The sequence below is a fragment of the Pterocles gutturalis genome, unplaced genomic scaffold, assembly GCF_000699245.1.
Source record: "Pterocles gutturalis isolate BGI_N339 unplaced genomic scaffold, ASM69924v1 scaffold4492, whole genome shotgun sequence".
In the NCBI taxonomy this organism is placed as follows: Eukaryota; Metazoa; Chordata; class Aves; order Pterocliformes; family Pteroclidae; genus Pterocles; species Pterocles gutturalis.
This window is the reverse complement of record NW_010112484.1, coordinates 1-27,189: the sequence shown is the minus strand read 5'-3', so window position 1 is coordinate 27,189 and position 27,189 is coordinate 1. Positions and strand designations below refer to the sequence as shown.

Here is a 27,189-nt window from a genome sequence, read left to right as displayed (position 1 = left end):
GGCTATTTCTGATATCCACACCTAATGACAGAGAACACCATCCTGGCGGTGCTGCTTTAGGGTCCCAGGACAGCAGAGCTTAGCGTTTGACCCAAGTTTAAAGCAAGCTGGATGCAAGGCACAAAGTTGCTGTGGATCTGAGACAAGATTAAGCTGATCTCAGCCAACAATTAACAGCACCATGGCTCTGGCAGCTGAGACTACAGAATCACTGCTGAAGAACAACAGATATTAAAAAAACCCAAGTACCACACAAGGAAGCTCAAGTGGACTTTTATTACAGTTATTAGAATGCACAGGGACATTAGTGCACTGGTTCTTATTTCATTTCTCAGATTCAACATAGGAGCAGTCTGACACTGAAGTACTTGTACCAGCTCTTTGCTTTTTGTACATTCAGAATGTGTAATGTGGGACATCTTTAAATAATTTTCTGAAAGATCCTTAAAGAATAATGTAGTCAAAACCAGGCTAAGCAATTTCTTCATAAACTGCCTGGTGTTTCAAGGAAATGCTATAGATACCAAACATCTTTAATAAAATAAGTGACTAAGAAGTGCTAACAGGGTGACAGGATACATATAACCGATTTTATCATCACCTTTATAAAGTCCATTCTATTGCATGATCTGGAAACAGACCTTGAAAACTTCATTATATCACTATTTCTTTATTACAAATATTTACATAACTATATATTAGTACAACTTTTATTTCCACACTTTAACGATTCCATCCCTTGATGCGGTTACTATAAACCCTTGCGTGGTCTGAAAAGTTGCAATATCTGTGATTATATCATGATGTCCGACTGAGAGAGACTCTGGACCCTTCCGAGGGGCCTCATCAGTAGGCCCCAGTTTTTGCTTGTTCTGAATTTCCTGTACAAAAACAAAGTGACAAATACAGAAAGGTGAGTATTTGCAAAAGGGAATTGTCACACATACGCGGTTGTCAGTGTAAAAAGACCAAAAAACCTCTTTAAACAAACAAACAAACAACAAACTCAAACATAAAACCTCCCACACTTTGACATTTTTATTACGATTACTCCTTGGTTCACTTCTTTTCATCACACACAACCTAAGTCTTAATCTGAATTGACACTACAGCTCTCTGAAGAGGGAAAGAATGGGGTTTTTTTCTCATATTTATTTCAATGACATTTAGTAGTAAGATTTTATATTCCTACAGGGGGAGAAAAAAAAAAAAAAGCTACAGCAACACATACATCTTAGCTCCCCAAGCATTTTATAAAATGTGGTTCAACAGCATTACTGTAATTGTTTGAGAACTTCATATGAAACACTAAAATATAATAGTGAATAGGTAGACACCCAGTGACTTGGGTTTTTTTCAGTCACCTTTGAAGTAGCATTCCTTCAACTGAACTGAAACAAAATATTGCGCTGTTCAACAACCTGCAACACTGCCAGTTTCAGAAGTCACTCTGAAGGATGTAATAAGAACTGCAGAGTTCTGCTCCCATATTATTTTGGTGTGCCAATACATCCCACATTGCCTTGCTAAGATCCTACACAAAAGACATTCCAAAGACTGATCAAAGTCAAAAGTGTTAAAACACTAGATTTCAATATCCCAAAAGAAACCCATGACTCCAGCTTCTGCATGTAAGCAGTATTTGGCAAGTCTAATTCTGTCAAAAACAACTGATATTTTTTCTTTCAAAGTAACTTCTTACTAACTGCCTGAAAGTGCAGTGCTGACACCATCCACAAAAGGTAATAGCAAGATAGTTACAATTAAAGCCATCATGTAAATTAATATAACCCATGGGGCCATCCAAAAGGCAAGCAGAACAGGAGTCCATCAAACAAAGCAAAATACCTGAACCACCTCTGTGCCCTCAATTATCTTCCTGTAGTAGGAAACAGATGGGCAATTAGAACTTCCGGCAATGACATATGATCTCTCAGGGTAGGCTAGATCCCAAAACCTAAACACAAAGAAACAAAATCAGGGGGATATGTTCAATTTTATCAGCTTAAGACAGCTGTTTAAAAGGTGTCTTGCTCTTGTGATGAAAATGAGTGGTCACAAATGCTATAAGCTTTCTACACTTAGGGGAAGAGAAAGATGCAAAGACATCAACATTCATATCAAGCTGACACAGTTATTGTTTTGTTTCTTGTCATGCAGCCTATCAAGAACTTTACACAAGAGTACACATTGTGTTTCAGAGAAGCACTGCACTACTTCTGCTGGGAACAATTCTCTGAGCTCACTGATGCTTACTAATGAACACATCTTCAGCATTATGGTTTTGACTTAGAATCATGGAATGGTTTGGGTTGGAAAGGACCTTAAAGATCATCTAGTTCCCCCCCCTGCCATGGGCAGGGACACCTCCCACTAGCCCAGGTTGCCCAAAGCCTCATCCAGCCTGGCCTTGAACCCCTCCAGGGATGGGGCATCCACAGCTTCTCTGGGCAACCTGGGCCACTGCCTCACCACCTGCACAGGAAAAAAAATCCTCCTAATATCCAATCTAAATCTCCCCTCTTTCAGCTTAAACCCGTTACACCTCGTCCTGTCCCTGCACCCCCTGATAAAGAGTGCCTCCCCATCTCTCCTGTACCCCCTTTCAGCACTGAAAGCTGCTCTAAGGTCTCCCCAGAGCCTTCTCTTCTCCAGGCTGAACAACCCCAGCTCTCTCAGCCTGTCCTCGTACAGGAGTTGCTCCAGCCTCTGACCATCTCCATGGCCTCCTCTGGACTCGCTCTAAGAGGTCCGTGTCCTTCCTGTACGGACTTCTTGGAGCTTACTTTAGCAATGCTTGGACAGATTTTGTACACCAGCAGGCATGGAGGGGAGTGCGTCAAACAAAAAAGTTGTTACTTTTATTACCTTATTTTCATGTCTGAGCCAGCTGTCAGTAATATGGGATTACCAGATGCTGGACTGCAGTATATTCCATGGATGCTATGAGGAGAAGGCTAGTAGGGAAAAAGGATATATAAAAATAAATTATCACCAATGGCTGTTGCCATGCTTCAGAAAGGGAATGCATTCTTTACCAGGTTCATCCACCCCATTTCCAAATCTTTCCGACAAATGCCAAGTTACTTTAATGGGACACATCTTAGTATATTAAGGTAAATTGCTTCCTTACATCTCACAGAGCAATGCAACAGATTTAACTCTCCATAATGCTCTTCTGGAATCTTGGAAATTACATTCTCAATGATGGCAAATGAGAGAGATTATTTCTGAAAGAACTGGGCAGGCAAATCATGCTGAAAAGCATATGGATGCCCAAATTTTTATGCTATGAAGACATTAAGGGACGGATATACAACAGAAAACTAGCTTGAATCAGAGATCCGCGTGTGCAAAGCACGTGACCAAAATGAACTCAGCCTGCAATCTTTGTAACATATACAAATTCAAGTTTAGGTAGACTCTAGAGCAGCACTTACAACATTTATAGAAGCAGTTGTGGTTATTTCTGTGCATGTATTTGTGTTTTAAGAATGATATCCCAGATCACTCCTTCCTCAATAAACTTGAAGAAGAGCAACTGCATGCTTTAAACTAGCAGTTAAGTGTAGTAATGGCATTATATTATAGGAAGAACGTGCAAAAAGAGCAGATGCTTACAGAAATACACACAATCCCAGAAACAGCAAGTAAAAGTGCAAGATGCCACACCATGAGTTTTGGCTTTGCTCTAATCTTTACAGGCTCACTAGTTTTCTAAGAACATGACTGGATATAGCAAGTGAGTGTTACAAGTACATTCTGCAGACAGTGGAAGATACCAGTGAAGATTCAGGTTACACTGCTGTTTTACAAAGGGTATTTAATTGTTACAGTAAAACAATTCTGGTGCCCAAATAAATCCCAGGGCAAGTTCCTGGTGCCAAATGGGCATGACCATAGAGACTGATGCACAGCATGGAGTCTGAGGTTGTTCTACCCCCGGCTACACAACCAAAACTGGAAAAAAAGAGGCCAGACCTGCAGTTCTGAAAGAGGCGGTGCACTGCTGGCCCACAAAGTGAAGCGTCGATCGCCAGTTTCCATATCCCACATGGAGACTTCATTATTGCCTTGAACAGCTGCAAGAAAAATGTTGCCAAGGCAAAAAAAATATAAAACAGGTTGGTTGGCTCTCACTACCTGTCCTACAAGACATGGCATAGAGGGTATGACACAGAGACACTCTCCACTTGCTCTCTGCAGCATCTGTGTTGCTCTTGTTTTAGCAGCAAAGCCATGCATGTGTTTTGTTTGGTTTACCGCTTGGAAGCGGCTTCACTAGAGGTAAAAGTGCCTAATTTAAGAGATTGTAAATAAAACCTGGTTGAATCTCCAACCCTTTTAAAAAGGTATTAAGACCTCACTTTCCTCCCTAGATAACTTCTCATCCTTCTTTGAGAAGGACGGGTGGTCTGTTCAGCATGGTCATCAGGGACTTTGGAGATTACTCTTGGGCAGGTAAGACAGCAATCCCAAGTTACAGAGTTCAGAAGATACAATGAAACTCCACACCCATGTTTAGAGTGGAAAGGCAAGGAATTGTATTCAAGGGATTGTTTATATGCCTGGCAGCAACCTAGCAGGCAAGGTCTTTTTAATAATATTCCAAAGTGATGAACTTTGTCACTCATTTATGCTCTGGCAGGGAGGAAACAAGCTAGAAAGCTTCCTTTATTTGTATGTTTTTTCAAGAAATTGGTTTTATCTCTTAGGGTGGTTAATAACTAAAGTAAGAAGTGAAACCTAGTTAAAATGTGAAACTAATTAGTCTCATTTTACAGCAACCTTATCAATTTTGTTATTGTAAGATTAGTTTAAGTGCTCCTGACACAAACACTTAGAAGTATATGTCAGTGCCATGTGCAGTGCAGACAAAGCAGCTGTGACCATACCAGATGAGGAATCTTGGGAGATTTTCAAAAGCTCTAACCCATGAGACAGCTGGGAGTTGGAATGGGACAACCTTTCAGTCTCTGCTCTACAGAGGCACTGAAGGCAGTGGCAGAATTCCCGTCAACTTCAATGTATGTCATGAGTTTGGGTTTTCTCTTTTATAACATTTGGTCCTTAAAAAGTGATGTGGTAGACAGCACACCGGGAGGGACCCCCATTAGAGCTGTAGTTCTCAGAAGAATTATAATCATTTTCATAACAGCTTAGCAGCACTCTCCCTCCCTTTTTGTTTTTGTTTTTTTTTTAAACTTCAAAAACCAGGAAGAGCACAGTGGCAGAACACAAGTATGAACCTTCCCTTTTTCCTTTCCCCAAGCAAAGCACAAGAAAAACTACAAGGAAGAAAAAAAAAAAAAAACAACTCTCCGCAGGGCTTGAAGCAGGAGCTGAAACAGAAGCTCCCTTACTGTGAGGTAAATCTGAGACATCCTTTACCTGCAATGACCCAGGACTGATAGACAGGATGCATGAGCAGGCGTCTGATTCGGGCCTTGGAAGGATGAGAATGGCTGGAGATCGGTAACTGAAACCTCATGTCCCAGCATGCCATGGTACCATTGCTTGTTCCTGGTGAGAGAAAGCTCCCCATAGTCAGAGGGATAAATACATGGGGGTTTTGCCCATATCCTTGTGCTCTGTTCCTAGGGAGATGGGCTTCACCCTCAAGTACTCCGAGCGCAGAATACTCTCCACAAATAGATCAGGAGGTGTTTCTCTCCTCTTGAGAAAAGCATATTCTAGTCAAATCAGATCAAAAGCTGAAGCTATAGATACTGCAAAATAAAACCAGAAGCGGGGAAGGCGGGGGGAGAGAGAAGCTACCAAGACAGGCTTACCAATACACAGCCAGCACTGGTGTACGTCCACAGCAAATGACGTTATGAGGCCTAACTTCAAATCATGTTTCAGTGTCCAAGCGTTGCTGTTAGATCGTAAATCCCATCCCACCAGAGATCCATTAACTGTACCGTAAGCAAGTACTGACTGGGCCCCTGAATTGAAGTGATGCATATCTACCACAGAGCCATCGTCCTTCAGATCTAAGGACCTGGGTTAAAAAAATAAACAAATTTACAAACAGATATGACTCCCTCCAAGTTGAAGACTCCTTCCAATAGGTAACACCGAGCAGCATTTTCTTCTTTATGTCACTTCTCAAGGCATCTGCTAGAAACAACTTTCCAATTTTAGTACAACAGATGCTTACGCTCTCTCAAATCTCCGCCTATAGGATCTGCAAACCTTCTATGGGCTAGTAAACTGCTGTCAACAGCTCTTTGCAAACAAACATAGCTTTGTGCCCTGGGTCTCAGTGTGTTTAATACTTCTCTCCCATTCGTCCTCCCTGTTTATCAGATCCTCATCTATCCAGAGCTGACAGGCAGGAACACCCCTCTCCGTGTTATACAGCCAGCACTTTCAATAGCTTCCTGTGTGTGCAAATGGACACCTCCTTCAGGCGTAAATGCAGCGTATACCCAAAGGAAAAATCTGCTTTGTAGTTTCCATCTCCATTAGATTTGGTTAATCCCAAATAAGAGATGACATTTGAGACAAATACCTTACTTTCACAGAAGTAAAGACAGAGAAAAGGTCTTTGAGATGGTTGCTAGATTAGCTGGGGCCTGGACATGTCCTGCACTCAAGATGGAAGATTAAGCTGTTGAATCAGTGCCAAATATTCAAAAACTACTCATATGGAGATAGGTAAGAGTTAAACCATCCCCAAATACTCCCCTAAATAGTATCCTATCTCCCATATCTTTGCCACCTTACATTAAAAGCCTGGGAGAAAAAATTGTAGATGTTTATCTAATGAGCTGTAAAAGAACCTCCAAAATTACTTTATAAGTATTAACATCATAACAGAGGAGGTAAGAAACTACCAATCCCAGTGCATAAATAATAAAATTGGCAACTATTCAGACTGACTGATTGTTTCAAGCTCATTATGAGTCCAGTGACACAGAAGGCACCAGTAACCTGCAGCTATCAATCCTCAGCCCTGCACGGTTGCCTTTCAACCCTTCTTTCTGAAGCAGGATAAGATCATGGATTACAGCCTTCCAGTACAGCCTGGGCTCAGCCAGCAGGAAGTCTGGAGAAAATCAAGGGATCTAATCGAGGGATATACTAACAGCTTGAGCGCTGCGGTGAGACTTAACTGCTCTAAGTACATACCTGCTTTGTATGGGATGAATTTTGGGAGATTTAGGGAGCTTTGAAGCTTCAATACCAAGAAGCTGGATGGCACCATTATCCGAAGCTATAGCCAAGTAATGCGAGCCTTGGCAGAATGTAAGTGTCTTTACATGTCCTCCAATCCGAGAGTAAGTCAGTATTGATCTAAACAGTAGAGACAGAGGGAGAGGACAATAAAGAGGGGGAACCAATGACTCTTGAGACAGCTCTCAAAAAAACATCTTCTAAGTGTCCCAAAATCAGAAAGCAACATAGCCTAAGTTGCCTCTGCAAGCTTAACTGCTCATCTTTGAGCCTGTAGGTTATGACGGTCTCCAACTGCAGATGTCTGCAAGTAAAAGTCTAACCTAGATCTGTACCAAAGTGGCATACTGTAGTTACTGTTATCTGACACTGCAGTCCATTACATCTTTTTCAAAGTATTTTGAGACAGACAACCTCATCTCCCAAAGATAACTCTCTCACAGAGACTGTCAGCCCCATACCACCCATGTTTCAACCAGCAACAGAGCTTTTCTGCATCAAATATCAGTGGATGAGACAGTTAAGCATAAAGCTAATTTGTTCCAAAAACCTCAGATGGCTTTAAACAGCAGCACCAAAATATATTTATGCCTGTATAGAAATTAAATCAAAAAGCCTGTAATTACTATAACTGCAAAGCAGTCCCTTTGCATTTGCTAGCATTTTTTTTTCTTTTATTCACTAATTGAAACAGTAATCTAATACTTTATAGTTGCATGCAAAGAGGAACACCAGTGTATTTCATTATTGAAATCTCCGGCACACCCACAAATTATTAATATTTTGCTCCCTGCTCTAATTTATCTGGCACTCTAAGCCAGCAGCCCCAAAAGTTTTAAATCTACCTGGTTGTAGTGGTTTTTCCTTCCATTTTTTGGCTGTTCCAGATTTTCACTGTGCCATCATTTGAGCAAGTGGCAAAAATGGAGTGTTCATCAGAGACCCGAATGCGGTTCACCGCAGACTTGTGTTCATGAAGGTGAGCTACCAACAATCCTTTGGGACGCCATCCTGCAGGGAAAAACAGAACTGTGAAGTTTGGTGTTGATTTAACAACTTAATAGGACCACGAAAATCCCCCTGATCCCATCCACCAAAAGCTATATCAGGATATAGTTATCATAGCTGCAACACAAAGAAGGCACTGAAAACACAGAGCTAACATTTTAAATATTAAAGACAAAAGCCTATTTGCTCAACTTTAAACTAAACCCTATTGGCAGATCTGGGTAAGAGTTTTCTTTTAGATGGGTTCCACGTACATTCAGTGAAATGACGAAGAACCCTTGTTCGTAGACTTTGCAGAGACGCTACTGCACAGTTCTGGTGTCAGCCTATGCAGATTGCTGGGCTGCAAATGGCAATCCCATAAATGTCCAAAATGCACATAATGAACACCACATTTGAACAGACTTAAGTTCCTGGATTGTCTGTAGAGTCCCTGAAGTGACAGGCTAAGTGCTGCACTACAGGCTACGTTGCCAGCCTTATGTACCTAATAAAATGAAATAATAGCTCTTCCAAATCCCACAAAAAAAAAAAACCTTATTCCAGAACTTCAAAAATAAATTGAAGAGTTGAGGTGCCACACAATAACTCTTGCCAAGAAATTGCCAACATTTGTCTGATGCGTTTCCTCCTCTGAAATAAGCATTGCACAAGTATGTGGCTGCACTTCTAGCATGCATCTACTATAGTGAAGGATTAACAGCAGATGAAGATAATGAAGGACACAGCAAATTTCAGAATGAGATGCAAGCTTTAAATATGAACATTTTTCTGGCACCCGCTCACTTGTGTGGCAGAGCAGGTCAGCTGCTTGTATTGGGACACGTTATTTCATAGGTTGCAAAACTCTCTTCAGGAGATAAACACACGGATTCGCCAAGCTCAGTCAAGGCTAGCAGTGCTCAAACACTATCTGCTTGGACCATTTTCCTGATGATTCTCTACTACTTCTCTTAAAATGACATGGTAGCTGCATGTGGCCAAGTGTGTGCATTTATGCTAGATTTACCAGAAGACTTTACCATCACCGTGTTGACTATTGCAAGCCCAGCTGGTACAGATTCTGCTCCCAAAATCTGAAGTTTAAGCACATGAACTGCCATTAGTAAAGGGACAGTCAGGAATATCCATACGGGATTATCCAGCAACAAATGCACGGAGCAGAGAACACCAACAGAAAACACTAAGAACTAATCTGGGTAAACTCCAATCTCAATTTGGACCTTCAAAATTTAAATTGAGGCCATAGGAAGATGACTGCAACTTAAAAGCATGTGTTTTCTCCCAGAGTGGCTGCCAGAGCCCTAATTAGCAAAACCTGGGTGTTGCTCCTTTCCGATAAAGAAAAGGGAACAAGAGGTAAAAATGTCTCTCCTTCCCCTCTGAAAGCAACGGTGTAGTACAGAAACACACATCTTCTCTTTGTAGCTGGGCACTGTGTTGCTGTCACCACTGCTTGTGAGGACAGGCTCCTTTGCAAACAAGGGCAGTTCAAACAACCCACCACAGTATGGGTGCCACTGGGTAAGAAAACCTGGCCAAGAGGTTCCAAGACTCACAGGATGGCTGAAAATCCCACCCCAGGCAAAATATTCACATTTCTCACCTCCCAACACAGCATTTCTCCCCTTGCCAAAACCAAGATACAGTCTGTTATGGGATGGCAAGTTATCTGCCATATACCTGGTTACAAACAACTCGCTTCAGAAAACTCACTGGAACAAAGCGCACAACCTGGACTTCAGACCAGTGGTTTGGGTCCATTACTGCAAAGGTCAAGATCCCAGTTCCAGACCCTCTTTCATAGGTCATGTATGTATTTTGCCAAATAGGTGTTCTGCACAGTAGGCACATTTCCAAAACTAAGAATTTCCCTTTTCCTCATTTTTTGCGTTTATTCCCTGAGATGGTGATGTTTTGACATCTATATTTTTTGCATAGTAACCTCAGGGGCCTATGACTTACCTGGAGGTGGGGGCTTGCTTTCCCACTCAGCATTCTCCATCATCTGTTTGGCAAGTCTCTCTGCATTACACTGTTCCCGCTTCTGCTGAATCAGCTGCTGAAGTTCAGTTTTGCAAGTGGTGATGCGTAACTGATGGGCTGATGGGGATGCTGTGCTGCTTAGTACCTGTGTGGTGGCTTTCCTGGGCTGAACAACTGTTCCATCAGATGCCTGTAAGAGAAAAGCACTTAAAAATATATGCCTTACATTCTACACATAGATAAATACTGCTCTTAAGATTACTTGGTCACACTGAAGAAAAGTGGAAAAATATTTTTTATTGAATCAATTAGCAATGAATTAGCATTAAAAAATAACATGCTTGCATGCAAATAATTAAAAATAGTTAAAAATTATAATTTGTAGAAAAGCTTAGCCATAGTTTGCCTAATTTGCCTAGTCTGTTCTGTATTCTAGTTGTAGAAACCATAATGTGCCGTGTACACGCCTTAATGTGATGATTACAGAAGCAGCTATTGCTCTCAAGACTGACAGAATTACAGGTTAGCTCTTGAATAATTATTTGTTTATATTGTGCTTTAAAATTAAAAGCATTAAGTGTTTCCCTCTTCTAGTTCAGAGTGGACACTCATTTAAAGCTAGCACAAGTTAATCAACAACTAGCAACAGAATAGAAAGAAGTGTCCAGTGTCAAGAGATGCCTCCACAGCCTGCAGGGCTCCCAGCCCATCCTTCCATAGCCAGGACTAAGTATGACAGGTGCAGGATGTCTACATGCAGCTATGATGGGATACACCAGTTCCCAGTTAAAATCATGACATCTCTTCTCGTCCTCACAACACGTATCAGGGCATGCAAATTGAGGAAGTCTTCCCTGCAGAACAGCTTACCTAATAACTGGCTAATCCACAAAGCCCCATCTCTTCATGCAAAGCATCTATTTATTAGTGAAGCTCTTCTGTTCAAGTGACTAAACTTACTTCTATCCTTTCTCAATCCCTGTTTTAAAAATAAGAACTTGAAAGTCAGCTACTATGATGGAAAATATGCCAGGGAATAGCACCAGTGCAAAAAAACCTCCAAGCAAAACAAGAACCCCATATCCATATAGTCCCAGTTGGCTTTAAAACAACTGAATCATTTCAATTTAAGATGCAAAGACAGTATTTTTCAGCAATACCTGTGGGGAGGATGACAAAGTGGCACAAATGCCAGCTGAGGACTCTGAACGAAGTGGCTTCCCAGCCTGCATGGCTTCAGGATCAGTAGTTTGCCCATGACCTTTGGGTACTGGCTGGGAGATGTTAGTTGGTTCCAGGGACCCAAACATGCTTTTCCATTCCTCATTTACATTTGAATCTTGCTTTACATGTTTTCTAGCTATAAGCAGTCAGGGGGGAGAGAAAAAAAAAAACCAACAAACATAATCATTACAACATTCACTCAGGCTGTTACTTTCAGACTACATGGGAGTCCAATGTTTACATGCCAATTTATTATTTATACAGTCAATAAAGTACTGCCACATTGTTTAAGCCAGCTGCCAGGGATTTATCAGGCAAACAACACATGTGGCAAAAGCTTTGTTTACACCTTCTTAATCCTACAGTTGACTCATGCAATAAATCATTCCAGTACAGGGAAATTTTGTGGTTGGAAGACTGCAGGATTAGCCTCTATGTGATAATTTTTTCTTATGAGAGTAATTTGTAATAGCACAGTATGCAAATAATTGTCAGTGTCAAATACAACCAGTTTTCCATCACAATCGCAACACCACCTGTAGATTCAGGAATGTTATTTGTAAATAGGAAATTTATTTATTTTCAGCATTCCTCTGGAGTCACTTAAAACAGTAAAATACAGAAAGCAAAATTAAAACATGGGACAAATTAAATTTGGACAAAGTCAGTGAAGAAGTGAAATGCATAAAGACTTTGCAGGTGACAGTTTTGGGTGAAGTCAATCAGTTCAAATACAGGCTTCATACACTAACTTGTAAATCCTGTCCGCTCCTGACTCCATAGGATGCAAAAAAAATGAGAAATCCTGTACTTCAGTACTTACTTTTAAAACCATATGCAAAACATTTGCAGACTAGCATCTTACTTGTTTAAATAAGATGGCAATAGCTATCTGGTTTGCAGGTATTTCTGTATTTTTACATCTGAAAACACAGCAGCTATCAGTGGTGTACAGAGGAGGACCTTACTAGCTTGACAGAGCAAAGAGGAAGCTCAGTGTCTGGATGAGAAGAATTTCGAGGATAGAGAAAACTGGAATTGAGTTATCAACAAGTGGATTTTAAAGCTGAACAATGAGATGCAAGAGGTTTTTCACGCTGAAAGAGGAGCAGGCAACAAAGTGAAATGGGGGTGGAAGAGCAGCTGAAGAACCCTAAGGTCAAAAAGCATGTGCTTGGTGGGTGAGCAACAGTTAGCACTCCTCAGTGCCAGCCTGCTTCAGCATCACGCCCAGGCCCGAGTTTCCTCCAGGCTACCTCAAGAAAACATCCTGGATTTTCAGTAAAAGTGCTCATCACTTCTTGAGAGGAGAAAGAGAGAGAGCAGAAATGTAGCTTTCATAACTTACACTGTTACCATGGGTCACGGGAGTCCTGCTGGTCACAATCAGCTGAACAACCTGTGCATATTCCTACTACAAAAGCAGTCAAACTGATTTAAATACTCTCAGAGGCAAAATATCCCCATCTGTCACTGACCCAGAGAGCATTCCAGTGCCTCACGTTTCAAGTGTCAGCAGTAATTTTCTTACTGCAAACTCAGTGAGGATGGCGATAGTCACGTAGGCTGAATTACTAACAACACTTGCTGAGTAAATTCAAAGACTTAATTCTCTGACCCTGAAAGGAAGGCTATACTTTATCTACACAGACCACAGAATATACCAACCACGTTTGTCATCGGGCTCCTGCTTTGTTTTAACAAGATCCACTTGTCTCCCAGTTATTCCCAGAGCTGACAAGTCAATCACCCCTTTCTGAGTGCTGTCATGCAGGTGGCTCTGATCCACTACATTGGCTTTAGCTTTATTTGATTTTAACATAAAGTCTTTCAGTGCTAACAGTTTGTCTTCTTCCTCCTCAGTCATCCCCTATAGGAAAAAAAAATATTAATTACTTTAGAATAAGAACATGTATCAAGGCATGAAGATGGAAAGATGGAAGATGCAGTAAGATTAATGACTGGCTCAGAGGTGGAAGGAGAGAGCACATCCCCAAAATTCAAGACATCAGTCTATCACCCATACAAGATTGTGGGTAAACTGCTGTAGTATAAGAATATCTTTCCTCCTCAGGAACAGAATAGCATTTAATAGTGGATCACTGGTGCAATCTGCTTTGCTGCCACCTAAGCCATACTTAGCACCCTCAAGCCATAGGATTAAAAACCTGACCTCCCACCCTCACCCCCCACACACACTCAGCTGCAGTCCTTCCTCTTCCCAGTTCTCCTTGCTTTGTGTGGGTGATTCTTAAGTGTTCCCTTCCTCACATATAAGCCTCAACACCTTCCAGCTCCCTTTGGCTTTTGCACTGTTACTTGCATGTCTGTCTCTCCAACAAATGCATGCTCTTCTCTCCGACACGAGACACAGCACATATGCTGTAACACTGAAACCATCACAGGTATGTCAGAAATCCGAGACATACAACTCAAGTATGTATTTGGGAAATTCAAATGGAAGGTTGCCCTATTTCCAGCAGATCTTTTCAGAACCTTCCTTAACTTCTGAACAATTTGTCCTACAAGCATATATTGAAATCAATGAAGCCAGTGGTTGGCAGGTCGAGAACCTCAGACTGGGAGTCCCTCAAAGCAGCAACTGCAAGGTTAGGTTCTGTGGAGACACACAGAGCCCAGGAATCTCAAGCCTGACTTTTAAAGTACAAATAAAAACCAATCACTTGTGAAAGTAGCTTCTTCAACAGCTGTGCAATGGCAGGGTCCTCTGGGGGTGGGCAGTCAGGGAGAGCACCATTCCTCTTCTTCTGACGCAGCTGAAGGTGTCGGAAGAGGCTTGTGATATCCTTTGATCTTAAGACATAATCAAATATGGAACGGCTGACAGGCTCTTTAAGTACACTTAGCAGGACTATTTCTTTGTCTATCTGCAATTCAGAAAGAGACCAGTCAACATGGAGGAGGATGATATCCATATAAACATGGGGAAATCTAGCAGTAAATGCTGTCATCTCATGCTTACAGTGTTTGAACTTTTTTTTTTTCCTAGCCTGAAAGTCAGTAAACAGACAACTGCAAGTATTAATATAAAAATCAATCTCTTCCTCTGAAGGCAGTTTCAATCTCAGTCCTGAAAAGATGCTTTCAATCTTACAATAACAAAAACTCATGTAGGACTTAAAAATTATTGCATGTGATTATGTCAATAATCTAGATTCAACTTCTCTCCTTTCATTAAAATAATACCTTTTCCTGTGTTGGTCATATCAGATTTTTTTTTTTTTCTTTCCCTGCTCTCTCAAAAGCCTCAGAACGTTACCTAGGCATTGTAGGTAGGATTAAAAATTCTACTATTAGTACAATGATATTTCAAACTTTGTCTGTCTTTGTCCTACATTTACCCTGTAAAAATACCACCTAGAAGAGCTCTTCACCTGTGTCAGTCAGATTACAGAGTTTCCTCCTGCGTATACATGGGAATAAGGATGCACAAGCATGTTAATTAAGTAATATTCAAAAGCATATTGGGACGTCAGTAAAGAGACATAAGAAACTGATGAGTTAAGGCATAATTTAGAATCATTAACTGGGGCAGTCCTTACGAAGATTGTTCACTAGTATTAAAACAGAAAAAAAACAAACAAGTTTCTATTTTCCCAGGTGGCGATTCAATGTCTGTGTCCAGAGAACGTGTCTGGACAAAGTCTTGTACACAATCAACATTACTTGCAGCCTCAACATTCATTTGAGTTTATACTTTTATTTCAGCATTTGATCGTTGCTGTTTCAGGAGTAGGTCTTAAGATGTGGCAGGAAGGGGGGGGCAAGCCATACCCATGAAACAGGCCCCCAGTTACACGGTCAAACCTAATTCAGCCCAAAATTATGACATAAATGCTTGTATAAAAGTTAGAATAGTCAAAATAATGAATGGGAGATGGTGGTGTTGGGACTGCAATTTTTTATTCACAACCGTATCAGAAGACCTCATTCCTATAACGTGCTTCTCGTAGCTGACTGTCTACATGAAAAACAACTTCAAAATGAATCCAAAGTGAGGACTTCTTTATTACAGTCCAACTCAACGTTACCCCCTAATTACTAATATTTAGTATTGCATAGCAAAGAAAAGATTTATGTACTGAAATGAAGCAGGAAGTGAACAAGACAGAAGTTTATCAATGCCCAAAACACAGCACAAGGTGTCTAGGGAGATGTAAACAAGGAAAAATATTATTTTAGTGAAGTTACCACCTGTATCATTTGCAAGAAAACGTTAAACAAGTGATGCACTTTTTAGTGTAAGTACTGCAACTGTTTCTTATCTATTTAAACACCTGAGAGATGCATTCTGCAGGTCCTAAAGTTACATGCAAAGATGCCTTTATGATCGTATTACCAGCATCATTGAGGTAAAAAAAAAAAAATATATTGCCTCTAACCTTAATGGAAGAAAAAAAAAAAATCTAATATTCTTATAGCCAGGACCATGGCCAAAACAGACTTAAGAACTGTGACTAGTCAAGATAGATTCACATTAATATTATTTGAATTATTACCTGTATTATTGGTTGTGTGATAAAAGGATGGAGGTATGGCATTAGCTTGCAGTACACATCAGCAATATTCAGATACTGTGCTACCACAGTGATAAATCCAACCGCACCGTAACGTATCCAAAGATTAGGATGACATAGGAAAGGTGCTGAAAAAAATTCGGTTGTTAAAATATATCATTTGTATCAAAGAAAGGGGATAAGCCTGTATATGGCAGCCTGTGATGCAATTTCCTCCCCCTAGAATTAACCCCAAACTGAGCCTTCCTTCCTGCAGAGCACCAAAGTTAAAACATTCATCCTGAGAAAATTATTGCATGGACTTGACTGTGCCTGTGCTACTCAGCTTCCTTGCTGTTGCCCAAAACTATATTTTTCCTATTTATTAATTTCAATCTCTAATTGTCGTCTCCAGATTTTCAAAGGAGACTAATCCAAAAATAAATCTCAACCTTATTCTGGACAATTATGGAGAATCCTCATACCAGTGAATTTTTTTTCTTTTTAAGTAAATATTTTATTCCTTCCTTCTTCTCCTTTCTTCCTTGAATAGTCACTATGTGTACTGTAAGATTATCAGACTCAGCAGTCCATCTTGGTTTTGTGGGTTTTAAGAAACTGTAATCAAGGGACCGCATCTAGTCATGCGATCTAATCACAGATCACCTGCCCCACAGAGACTACATCTCAAAAGATCAGTTGGTATTTTCTTTTTCTTAAACAGCTGGTAAATCTTGGGCACATTTAAATTAAACTGATGAGCCTCATGAGGGAGAGACCAGCTCTGTATTTAAGGTTCTACTGAGTTAAATGGGGCTTTATGCTGTTAGCAATAGGATGAGAAAGGATCACATACTGTCTGAAGGACTGAATTCCCCTGTTCCTCAAAGGCTGGCGGGTAAGAGATTTGAAAGTTATGTGCCCGATCAACTTCCCAAAGTAACCAGGAGTAGTTCTTTGTTAGAGGCTGGCATGAAGAACAAGGAAAGGTCTTAAAACACAAAGTTTTTGGACTACGTGTTGTTTACTGCTGTCCTATATAAAAATCAGAGAATATGCTTCCAATTAGTTCTACCAAAATTACGATTTTAGATTTTTGAGCACTAACATGATCCAACTAGCTAATAGTTCATTAACACAATTTTGTTTGGATTCTAAAACGGTACTATGGGTTTGCATATTGGACAGCTAAGCTGACGGTGAAGCTTTACGTAGTACTAAGATTTCTTTTCTTGACCAGAAAAACAAGGTATTCTCCAGTATTCCAACTTACCAATATCACAAGCAAACTCATAAATATGGGGCTTTTGCAAGAGCCCCAATTGGCACATACAAGTAAGAGCATTGAGGGCTTTATAAATGACAAATTCTTCAGCATCACTGAGACCTTGCTGAAGCAGAGGTTTCAGTATTGATGAGCTTTGCCAGCCAACATAAGCAGCAACACCTGAAAGATAAAAAGAACACATGAAAAATCTGTCATCCTTGCCCTTCCTCACCGAAGTTTAAAACTGCTGTCTTACAGAGACATCTCCAAACAGATTACTAGCCATTAGGAAAAAAAAAAGGAAGCTGCTTTCCATTTAAAGTTAGACCAATATTCTGTGCCTGCAGAGGTCCTTCCAGAAGCCAGGTGTAGGTGTCTGCACACAGCTGGCCAGCAGAAGCCTGAAACAGCAAGGCAAAACCAGCAGTGCTCCTAAGGGGTGGGGATGCAGTGCCCGCATTTGTATGTGAAAAAGGCAAGTGAGCAGGAATTAAAGGTTCTGTTAGCTGGATTTTGTCTTTTAACTTGGCAGTGATTGTAATTTGAGTATCACTCAGACTCCTGGAAAGACTGAACTGGATACTGGACTCATTATCAGCAAGGAAATCTAACGCATACATCCACTCAGCCACAAAAGAATCACTAACAGTCAAAAAGGGAATTTTAGAACAATCTTCTAAAACTCTTCCATCCTGAAATGGCTGCAAGATTTGCTGTCTAGTTAACTGGTCTCAAATCATTTGCCATCATGAAGCCACCTTGTTTCAAGAATACCTCCAAATTAAAAATTAAAAATATTCCAAAATCTTAGAAAGAAGCCAAAACCAAAAGCAAAATGAAAGGAACTCCTTTGAAGCTGCTGGACAAAAACATATCAACTGCATCGCAGTAAAAGAAACTACTTTTCTATTCTTCTTCCTTTCCCATGTGAAAACCAGCCACTGGCCACAAGAAACATGTCATCTGGAATTACTAATTTGGATTAGATAACCCATCTGCAATAATTAATCTCTGGCAATGGTCAGGGAGATGGACCTTGTTGGATTTCTCATCTTTCCTCTAGCTTTACATCCATCAAGCTAACATTCCTTCCCACAAACAACTGGACAAGTCCTCTGATTGTTCTCAAGAGAAAAAAAATGGTTTTTTATTGAATAGCTCAGGTTTATTGTTGCCGCTGTGATACGTGGTACACAGCAGAGACCATAACTGCCTTGCTTCTAACCCAGTTATCTGGGACTGATTAATAGCAGAAAAATCAATATTTTCGCATCAGAATCAAGATTAAACATAAAATAACTTTATCATTTTTACTCTAATAAGGTAATAATAAACATACTTGCACATGCATTAATGCTGAGCTTTGCAAACAGTTGTTAGGAGGAAGAAAGGGAGAAACAGCACAGGTAAGATAAATCCCCTCAGTGCCACCCAGTGTTACAGAAGGGCATCTGCCCCCAGCCACAGGCAGCAGTGCCTGCACACACTTAAACATGAGCTAGGGAGTTCAGTTTTAAAGATGTGCAAAAAAACTTTAAGTAAAACAGTGTAAAACAAAAATACAAATTTTGAACTTCATCTGAATTCTTCTGTGGAGGTTTTGAACAGATACCAGGAGAGGACAAGGAGGAGTTAAAAATATAGGCTACATGTCTTGACTTTTACACTTAATTGCCTCGCATCTCTCTACGTGTCTTTTGCAAGAAGCTAGGATACTGTGACCTGTGCTCTGGCTACCCCATTGCTCCTTCTGAACAAATTCTGACAAGTTCTTAGCATCACAACTTGTCACGGTTTGCCAGCACAGCATTTTGTGGCCTCCAGGCGTAACGGAAGGTATGCCTACCATAACAGCCCTGCTGGAAGTTTGAGCACACTCAGTTCTCTTGCTGGGCATCTCAAGTACCAATTTCTCCCCCAGGTACTGCAACGGGAAAGTCTTCTTGACCCGCAGGTCTTGAGCACTGACTCTCAACAATAGTCATGCGGAATAATTTCCAACATACGTGGAACATTAGATATGCTGAATAGCTGATGTCATCACTGGTAAGATTTTTTAAATTGTTATTAAGTTTGTGGAGCTGACAGGAAACTTTAAGTGAGGTTTTAAGGCACTAAACAAATTTTTCAAATTATAGTTGTAGCCTCTACCAATGCACAGTTTTCATCATATGAACAGGTCTGCTGAAGTTAACGGGACCATGAACGCACGTGAAGTGATATATCTAGTAGACAGCCTGCAGAAATCTTAGTATTTACTTGTCATAATTCAGCTTTTAAAGTTAGTGGCTTTAGCAAAGACTCAAAAAAAGCACCAGCATTTAAAGTTTATTTTTTATGTTAATCTAACCTAGACTTAAATACCTCAGTCTCGATTGTATTCAATATTTGGACTAAAAAAAAAATTTGCACTTACCTTGTTTCATCTTCACTACCCAAAGAAACATTTACACCCAATAATTCAGCAAAGTCTTTTCCTATAAATTATAGAAATCTTTATAAGAAAGGACTTTTATATGACTGTTAACAGTTTCCAGGATATGCAGAAATTAATTTATTTACATTATTATCTCTCTACTCTGTTTGGCTGAAACCAAACACTTACCAACAATGCTGTCAAAGAAAGCTCCTCGAAGGTGCCAGTCATTCTTATCATTTAAGAAAGTGATCATATGAGACAGGAGAACATCATTGGCTTTCTGACGTCCAAAAAAGACACAGAGACGTGTTATTCCATTTTCCATCAGTGTTTGTTTCACAATATTCTCTGGGTCACTTAGCAAAGTCACAACTTTCTGCTGGACCATTTCATGCAAGGCTTGCAACTCTGCAAGAGACAACAGGATTAATATTTGGGCTGGTGACAAACAATACGTGCATGTGTACTGCCTGCTGCTAAAGGGGTTACACTGACGGGTCATCCTGAAGAACACCTGACTCAGTAAGACCCACAGTGCAACAGAACCTCCACAGTTCCAACAACTGGCTTACCAAAGACTTGAGACTAAGCACGGGGTGGTGGCAAAGCCAAAGAGTACAGAAATGTGAGACATTCTTACCAGATCAATAGATCCTAAACTTGCCATAAGTTCAACTAAGATGATCCAGCTCATTATAAATATAGAGGTGAAGAAGCATCATAATGAGTCAGCAGCAATGTTACAACAGTCAACAAAATGCTTTAAGGCAATTTTGGTTTAATGTGTTTATTTGACCACCAGTTTCAAAATTTGTGAACTGATAACAGATCAAGAGTATATTTTTAGTTAGGCAGATAGATTTGCTTAAATTAAGGATACAGAGAGGAATAAACAATACTGGAAAAATTATTTCCAACTTCATTAAATATCAGCAGTTATCCTAACAATACTGATGAAAAATTTGAAGATGACCTTGCCCATGGCTTCTACTCCATGAAGCAAGTAAAAAAATATTTCTATTAAATGGAAGTAACAGAATTGTTAAGGCACTGGCTATTATTGAAAGCTGTACAAAGGAGGTTCTCAAAGAAGTAGCATGAAAATTTCAGCTATTGCTGTCCTGGCTTTGCAGGGGTGATTACCATTTGCCTGCAGTCAGAAGATCAGCTAATTTGCTTTCTATCATGACTCTGTCTGTCAGTCACATGAAAAAGTTGCCTTCTGGGTTCAAATTTCTCATGCTTGGTTTCCAAAAGGGAAAAAAAAATAGAACTATTCAAACTTCTTTCTTCCTTGCGTTACTTCTTTCATCTCCAAGCTATTCTGAAGGCTAGGGGACAGTATTTCTTAGAAATTCAGCCCGTACAATGGGGCTTCCTCTCCCACTCGGCAATTCCAAGCACCCCATGCCTTACATGAAGGAACCTGTAGGGGATCTTTTATGTTTGGTTTTGGTAGTTGTGGGTTTGTTGTTTTTTTGGGTTTTTTTAAGTATCATCCTGCAACTAGTGAAGAGATAACTGAAAGATGCCTTTTTCCCTACCAAATGGAGTATGTATGGGATGTTTACCAATTACCATTAGTTGCAGATTGATCTACCTAGCCCAAAAGAGAAATTACAGTTTTTAACCACTAACTCTTCCCAGCTTAGAAGACTTGCTTGGCATTGTTCCAGAAATCTCTGCATCTCTAAAAGGCACTGGAGCTGACGCACGGGTCACTTATTACCATCTCTCCTTCCCAAGGGAAAGAAAAAAAAAAAAGACATCCTTAGGATTTTAACTCATTCTCTGCGCTACAGTTACAATATCACAGATAGCACTGTTGCTACTCAACAGCATCCATACATTCAACATTTTCAGGCAAAAAGATAGACAAGAATTGCAACCACAGGATCAGAAAAGGAAAAACAACTGAAAAAAGACAGAATGACGACTCTGCTGGAACTTGACAGGTTTTTCAAATCTGACACTGCCTGGCACTTCAACAGAAGCAGTATTTGGAATACAGCCATGTTTTCACAGCTGACATGTTTACAGGACTGTGAGTGAACCTGGATAGGCAACCAGGCAGTCAGCATTGCAATCAAATGCCCCGAGAACTTTTGGAGAAGAAAACTGTGCTCATTTATGTACTTTTTTGTCTTTCACAATGTTCAGAACAGAGGTGTTGGTTTCTGCATGAAGCTGTAACAAATACCCTTCAATACTAGTCGAGGCAAAGCGTTCTTCCCATAGGAAAGAATGCCAATAGGAAGGCTAAGCTTTAAGAGATGAGGAAGATCAGTGCTAACCAGGAGCTGTGGCCCATGATTTGCTATTATAAGCAGGCAAGGTAAGTAGAGGTGACATTACCTGTGTCATAGTTATCACTAGGATGAGAAGTTTCATCCATTTCTTCACCATTTGGCTCATTTTCCATATTCAGATTTTTCAGCTGTACCAACTCCAGAAATCTCAGAGCTGTTTCTGCCAACAATGCTATGTTTTCTGCAAAGGAAAACATTTTGGTTAAGAATTGTTCTGCTTTGCCGATTTACATCACCCAGATGATCCCCCTGATGAGAGATTACAATGACTGACAATACCAGTCAGCCAAATGGGATTGAAATTACACAACATGCTCTGGTCAACCCACTTCTGTTGACCCTGACCCCGGGAAAGCTACCAAGTACATCAAATCACGTTTGTCAGGTAAACAAGTGGAAAAATTGTAAGGATATCAAGTGTAACAAGGACTAATTTCAATCTTCTAGAACTAGCCCTAAATACCACCCTAAATCTCAGGCTAATGACTAAATAAACTGATAGAAATGAAAGACCAATTAACCTGAATTAACCAACATGCCCACATCGTAGACTGCAACAAAACACTGCGGACAAACCACCGTGCCAGGATCCTAGGGAATAACAACAGGGCTACCCTTAAGGGCTGGGTATTTCTCCCCGTATCCATCCATGCGATTTGGCCCTGTTTGGAAGCTGCTGAAGCATCTCAGGCTGTATTACATGGGTCAGGCCACTGCTGACCCAGGAATAATCCCATCAAGGCCAAAGTCTCACTTAAGCAGCCATTCAGAGTGTTGTTCAAGACAACAGCAGCATGTCAATGGAGCCTGTCCACAGCCCAGATCAAATCCTGTGAGTCACCAGTCTGCCCACTTCCAAAAGTGTGCTGTACTAACACAAGTTAACTCAGGTATTACACTACCTTTAAATATAAATATGTAGGTATTTGAAATTTAAATGGCTTTTTTAAAAGAAAAGCTATTTGAAATTAAGGCAACATAATCAGACGTCACCATCTACAGCTCAAATAACCTTTTCAAATTTCAGAAAATATTCTAGCTGTACTCAGTTTGAAAATAGTCAAAGCACTGAACACAGAGAGAACTTCTGTGTAAGCAGATGCAACTGGAGTGTACGGGCACTGAGAACTCTAGCCTTTTCACACTTGCAGAAAAGGAGATTGCATTTTGTTTCTTCCATTTCAGCTTATTTAACAAGTTCAGCTTTATATTAGTTCATTTAAAAAATAAATTATGAATAGACTACAATTTTATGAAATTTGGGGTTTTTTCTAATCTACAAATAAAAGTGAGGCATGAAAAAATGATTCTTTCATAAAGCCCTGAACGTTGAAGGTCAAGGTGCCCAAAAGCAATTGGTTCTATTCATTAACTATACATGCTCTTCAATAATTAGTTTTATCAGCTTACTTGGAAAACAAAAGAAAAACATCACCTGGGACGTTCTCAACTGAATTATGCATTTATTACTTTAGGAAAAAAAAAAAAACAACAAACCAACACACTTAAAAATATGCTAGTCATAGCAAATATGGGTATGACTACAAAGCTTCTTCCCGAAGCAGGCAGAACTCATATATCTGAATAATGTGCAAAGAAAACATCTGCTATGGTATAAGCCAGTCTATTACAAAGCAAATAGTGCAATTTCAGAATATCGAATTTCATTCTGTGGGAAAGTAACTCTGAAGCACAGCAACACACTAATGCTTTAAGTTAGTTTCATATTTCTTTAGTTCAATCAAGCCACTCTAAGAAAACAATTTGAGCTAATGAAATGTCAATTAAGATAAATTAGTAAGAGCAGCAAAGGGTGGGCAAGCTCAGAAAGCCCTGCTCATGTACTTAGCTATGCAAAGACCCCTTGGACAAGTACTTCTCTTCGTTACACTCTTGCTTATGCAGGGAATAAAGCCAGGGCTGCTTCCCTGAGCATGAGGCTCCCAACTCCCCTTACCTTAGCTATGGGCAGACCCACTGTGTGCTACATCCAAGCCCTAGCCCAAAGCATAGGTACACATTTTTCAAGTTGCTTTTACATGCAGAATTACAGAGAAGAATTCATGTTAATTTTTTTTTTTAAAGTTAATTCAATCTAGCAGAGAGCAAACACATTTTGTCAACTATTTAAAATGTAATTATTTACTTTGAGTACAGATCTACACTAGAAACTCATCTGTTAGGATAAGTCAACTCATTAAGTTGCTGCCTCCATCTGCACCAGTTAGCTTAAGTGAATACAGGTGTCTTTAGCTGCAGTCATTTCTGAGACTTCTGGGGAGATTTACTGAAATAGAAACAGCAAGCTATGTGATGATTTTGAGCACAGGAAAAAAATAGTTAAGGAAACACAGAAAAGCCCAAGATCTGTAGTTTTGACTGGATTTCCTCTTACCAGCATAGGCAAGTCTGACAATGGTGGCTTCATCCTGGGCCAAGTGTGCAATGCCTGGCAGAATGTATTCTGGGTAAATGTTAATATCATTGCGTGGCACCTCTTTGACGAGAGCAAGAACTTTTGTTAGTGTCCTCACAGATTCTGCCCTCACCCTGGGCACAGAGTCGTTGCTGAAATGTAACAGATAGGGAGTAATACGATCCAGAAGAATCTCTACACTTAACCTTGGCGCTAAATGAAGAATCAGTTCCAAAGCAGCCAGTTTTGAATCACAGTATTTGAGAGTCTGTAAACAGGAAGTTATCACGGACACGAGAATAACCAGCCCATTCTCTTTTGTCTCTCCCTCGGCTTTCTCTGTGCGATCATGCCCACAGAGATTGTGAATGATGTTGTCCAGATCTTTACGTATGACCAATATACGCTCATCTGCCGATACAAACGTTTCCTTGGCAAACTGGGCCATGTAAGGCTGAAGGAAAGTGTAAAATATTTCAGGAAATGCATTGTTACGTTGCTGTTTCAAATAATCTTCAGCTGCTAAACGTTTATCTGGCTCGCGATGGACCATCTGAGTGACCTTGAGAAGGGCAGAAGTAGAAGGGAGTGGGAGAGAAAGATTAAAGGTTTAGACATTTGTATCACAACAACAACAAAAAACTAAAACCCAGACAAGAAACAACTTGTCACCAAAGCAGGTGAAATAAACTACAAAGAGACCACACAAATGGTTCTAATACTGTAGTCCACCCTTACCAGTTCTCTGATACTGCAATCTTCAATTTTGTTTAGGACTTGATCAGGGGAAAAGAGGCCATTTCTGTAAGCCAAAAGCTGAGACAAATCAAACAAGGGTACACCTTCTGTGAAGAGCTCTGCTATCACACAACCTGGGGAATAAACAAAAAAGTCAAAGATGTCAAAGGATTATGAACAGATGCTTTAACTTTGCCTTCTATATGCAGACAGGAACCCTATGCAACTCTTAGCTTGATTAAAAACAAGGCAAATAAGTTGCCAAATTAACTTGCAGAAAGGAGGTAGCATCTCAAGCTCCAAAAACTGGCTTTTACACTTGATCCCTGAAATATCTCCCAAGTATTTTATTTCAAACATGTCAACAGCAGAGGAGTTTGCAATTAGGAAACACGAGGCAGGGACTTCAGCCACCTGCCAGCTGGAAAATCCAGCACCAGAAAAGGAACCCACATCACTGTCACGTGGAAGAAGAGTGTCAGTAAGTCAGCACGGATTGGGCAGTCGTTCAAAACTAAGCAGTCCTTTTACAGAAGGTAAACAAATCATCTCTACTTCCACAGTGATGCTGGGAGACAGCATATATTCACTCACACAAGCTCATAAACACAATGAGAAATAACACGATTGCCAAACACAGCTCCTCTGCTGTGTACGTGACACGTGTTCTCTTCAAAGGTCCCAACTCCTGCAGTTTGCTCCTAACGGTCAGTATCTTATCAGTGGAATGCCCTGGAAGTTTGGCTGTAAGAGGAGCTTGCAAAATGAAATAACCATTACCTTTATTCAGATTTTCAATCACTTTAAGGAAAAAAAGGCTTTCAAAATGCTGAAGACAAGCCCAAGACTCAAGACAGGCTCCCACAGTTGGCCTCTATCAAGTATTTGTGAGCGGGACTGTGACAGGAGCTTACTTAGTTATCCAGCTTCCTGCCTGTGGGGAAAATGAAATGAGAAGGGGCTTCTAAAGCCAATATTGCCAAATTGTCCTGAAAGCTAGCTCAGTCCCCAGGCAGCTTAACCTTAGGTGAACCACTGGCTGGTTCCTCCTCTTGGTCCCATGAGTCCCTGGAACCTCAGCCACGAGAAGACAATGGTCTGTGGCTTGCAAAACCACCTCCTTCCCAGGGCAGAGCTGAGCCATAACAGCACAGTTTGTGATTTCCCTCCTCAGATAACGTGGCGATATACTTAAGTTACATAGTTTACTATATTGTGTCTGTAGTTTTTCTATAAACGAAGGGTTTGGGGTTGAGTCTTATGCTTAAAATAAGCAAGTTTTTCCACATGCTGTTCTCTAAGCCCACTGCAAAAAAAAAGAACCAAACCCCGCCACACACACTTTTCTGCACCCCAACACACAATCATAAACAGACTGGTCTCTCCTGATGGCTCCAAGTACCTGCAGAAAATATATCCATTGCACGTTTTAATTCCCCTCTTGTCCGCTGATTGCTATTTGCCAAGTCTACCAAAGGAGTGGAAGGGTCCCGCATGTTCTCCAACTCTGTAGCAAACATACTGCCATCGACAAAGCGCTCGGGAGCGATGTAACACGTTCTCCTCCGCGACGTGTCAAAGAAATAATTGAAGTCAGCGGGATTGTCTTCGGGAAGATAAGTTGGTTTAAAACTGGCAAAGTCAGTTAGAAGAACCCAGTTCCAGCTGGTGACCATGATGTTCTCTGTTTTAATGTCCCCATGGCGGACTCCAGATTTGTGTGCTTGGTCCACCGCCGTCAGGATCTGGAAAGCGATCCACCTTTTCTCAATGTTGTTGAGGAACGGCCTAGTGCTAATTCGATCATAGAGGTTGTCCCGCACATACTGTCGGAAAAGCATGGCGGCCTTCTCGCTCAGGGTGGCTTTCTGGAAGGGAAGGCAGTTCTGCGCCGAGTGTAACCGTATCTTCAGCTCCTCCAGCTCCTGCTTATAGCTGGTCAGGGGCAGGGTGGGATCCTGGATGGCAAACACCTTCACCACCACCAGCCCCTCCCGGTGCTTGGCGCGGGCCACCTTGAAGAACCGGGTGCTCCCCAGGCTCTTGTCATACTCGAAGTCGTGGATGTCGGAGAAGTAGCTGTCCACTGAGAGGATCTGCGAAGGGGCGATGCCAGCCAGCTG

The 27,189-nt window shown here is 40.7% G+C and overlaps 1 protein-coding gene across 1 annotated transcript; it reads right to left on the bottom strand.

Moving 5' to 3' along the window:
- Nucleotides 1–257: 257 nt before the first annotated feature.
- Nucleotides 258–27,186, bottom strand: PIK3R4 (phosphoinositide-3-kinase, regulatory subunit 4; the record flags this gene model as incomplete). Its single annotated transcript, XM_010074053.1, has 19 exons — nucleotides 258–881; nucleotides 1,849–1,957; nucleotides 2,869–2,957; nucleotides 3,982–4,082; nucleotides 5,392–5,523; nucleotides 5,793–6,004; nucleotides 7,138–7,302; nucleotides 8,028–8,193; nucleotides 10,156–10,366; nucleotides 11,337–11,536; nucleotides 13,069–13,270; nucleotides 14,085–14,288; nucleotides 15,921–16,066; nucleotides 17,191–17,364; nucleotides 19,790–20,011; nucleotides 21,959–22,093; nucleotides 24,308–24,890; nucleotides 25,067–25,200; nucleotides 26,469–27,186. Coding segments are annotated over 19 exons (4,074 nt in total), but the record flags the coding sequence as incomplete, so codon positions are not given.
- Between the last annotated feature and the right edge of the window lie 3 nt (nucleotides 27,187–27,189).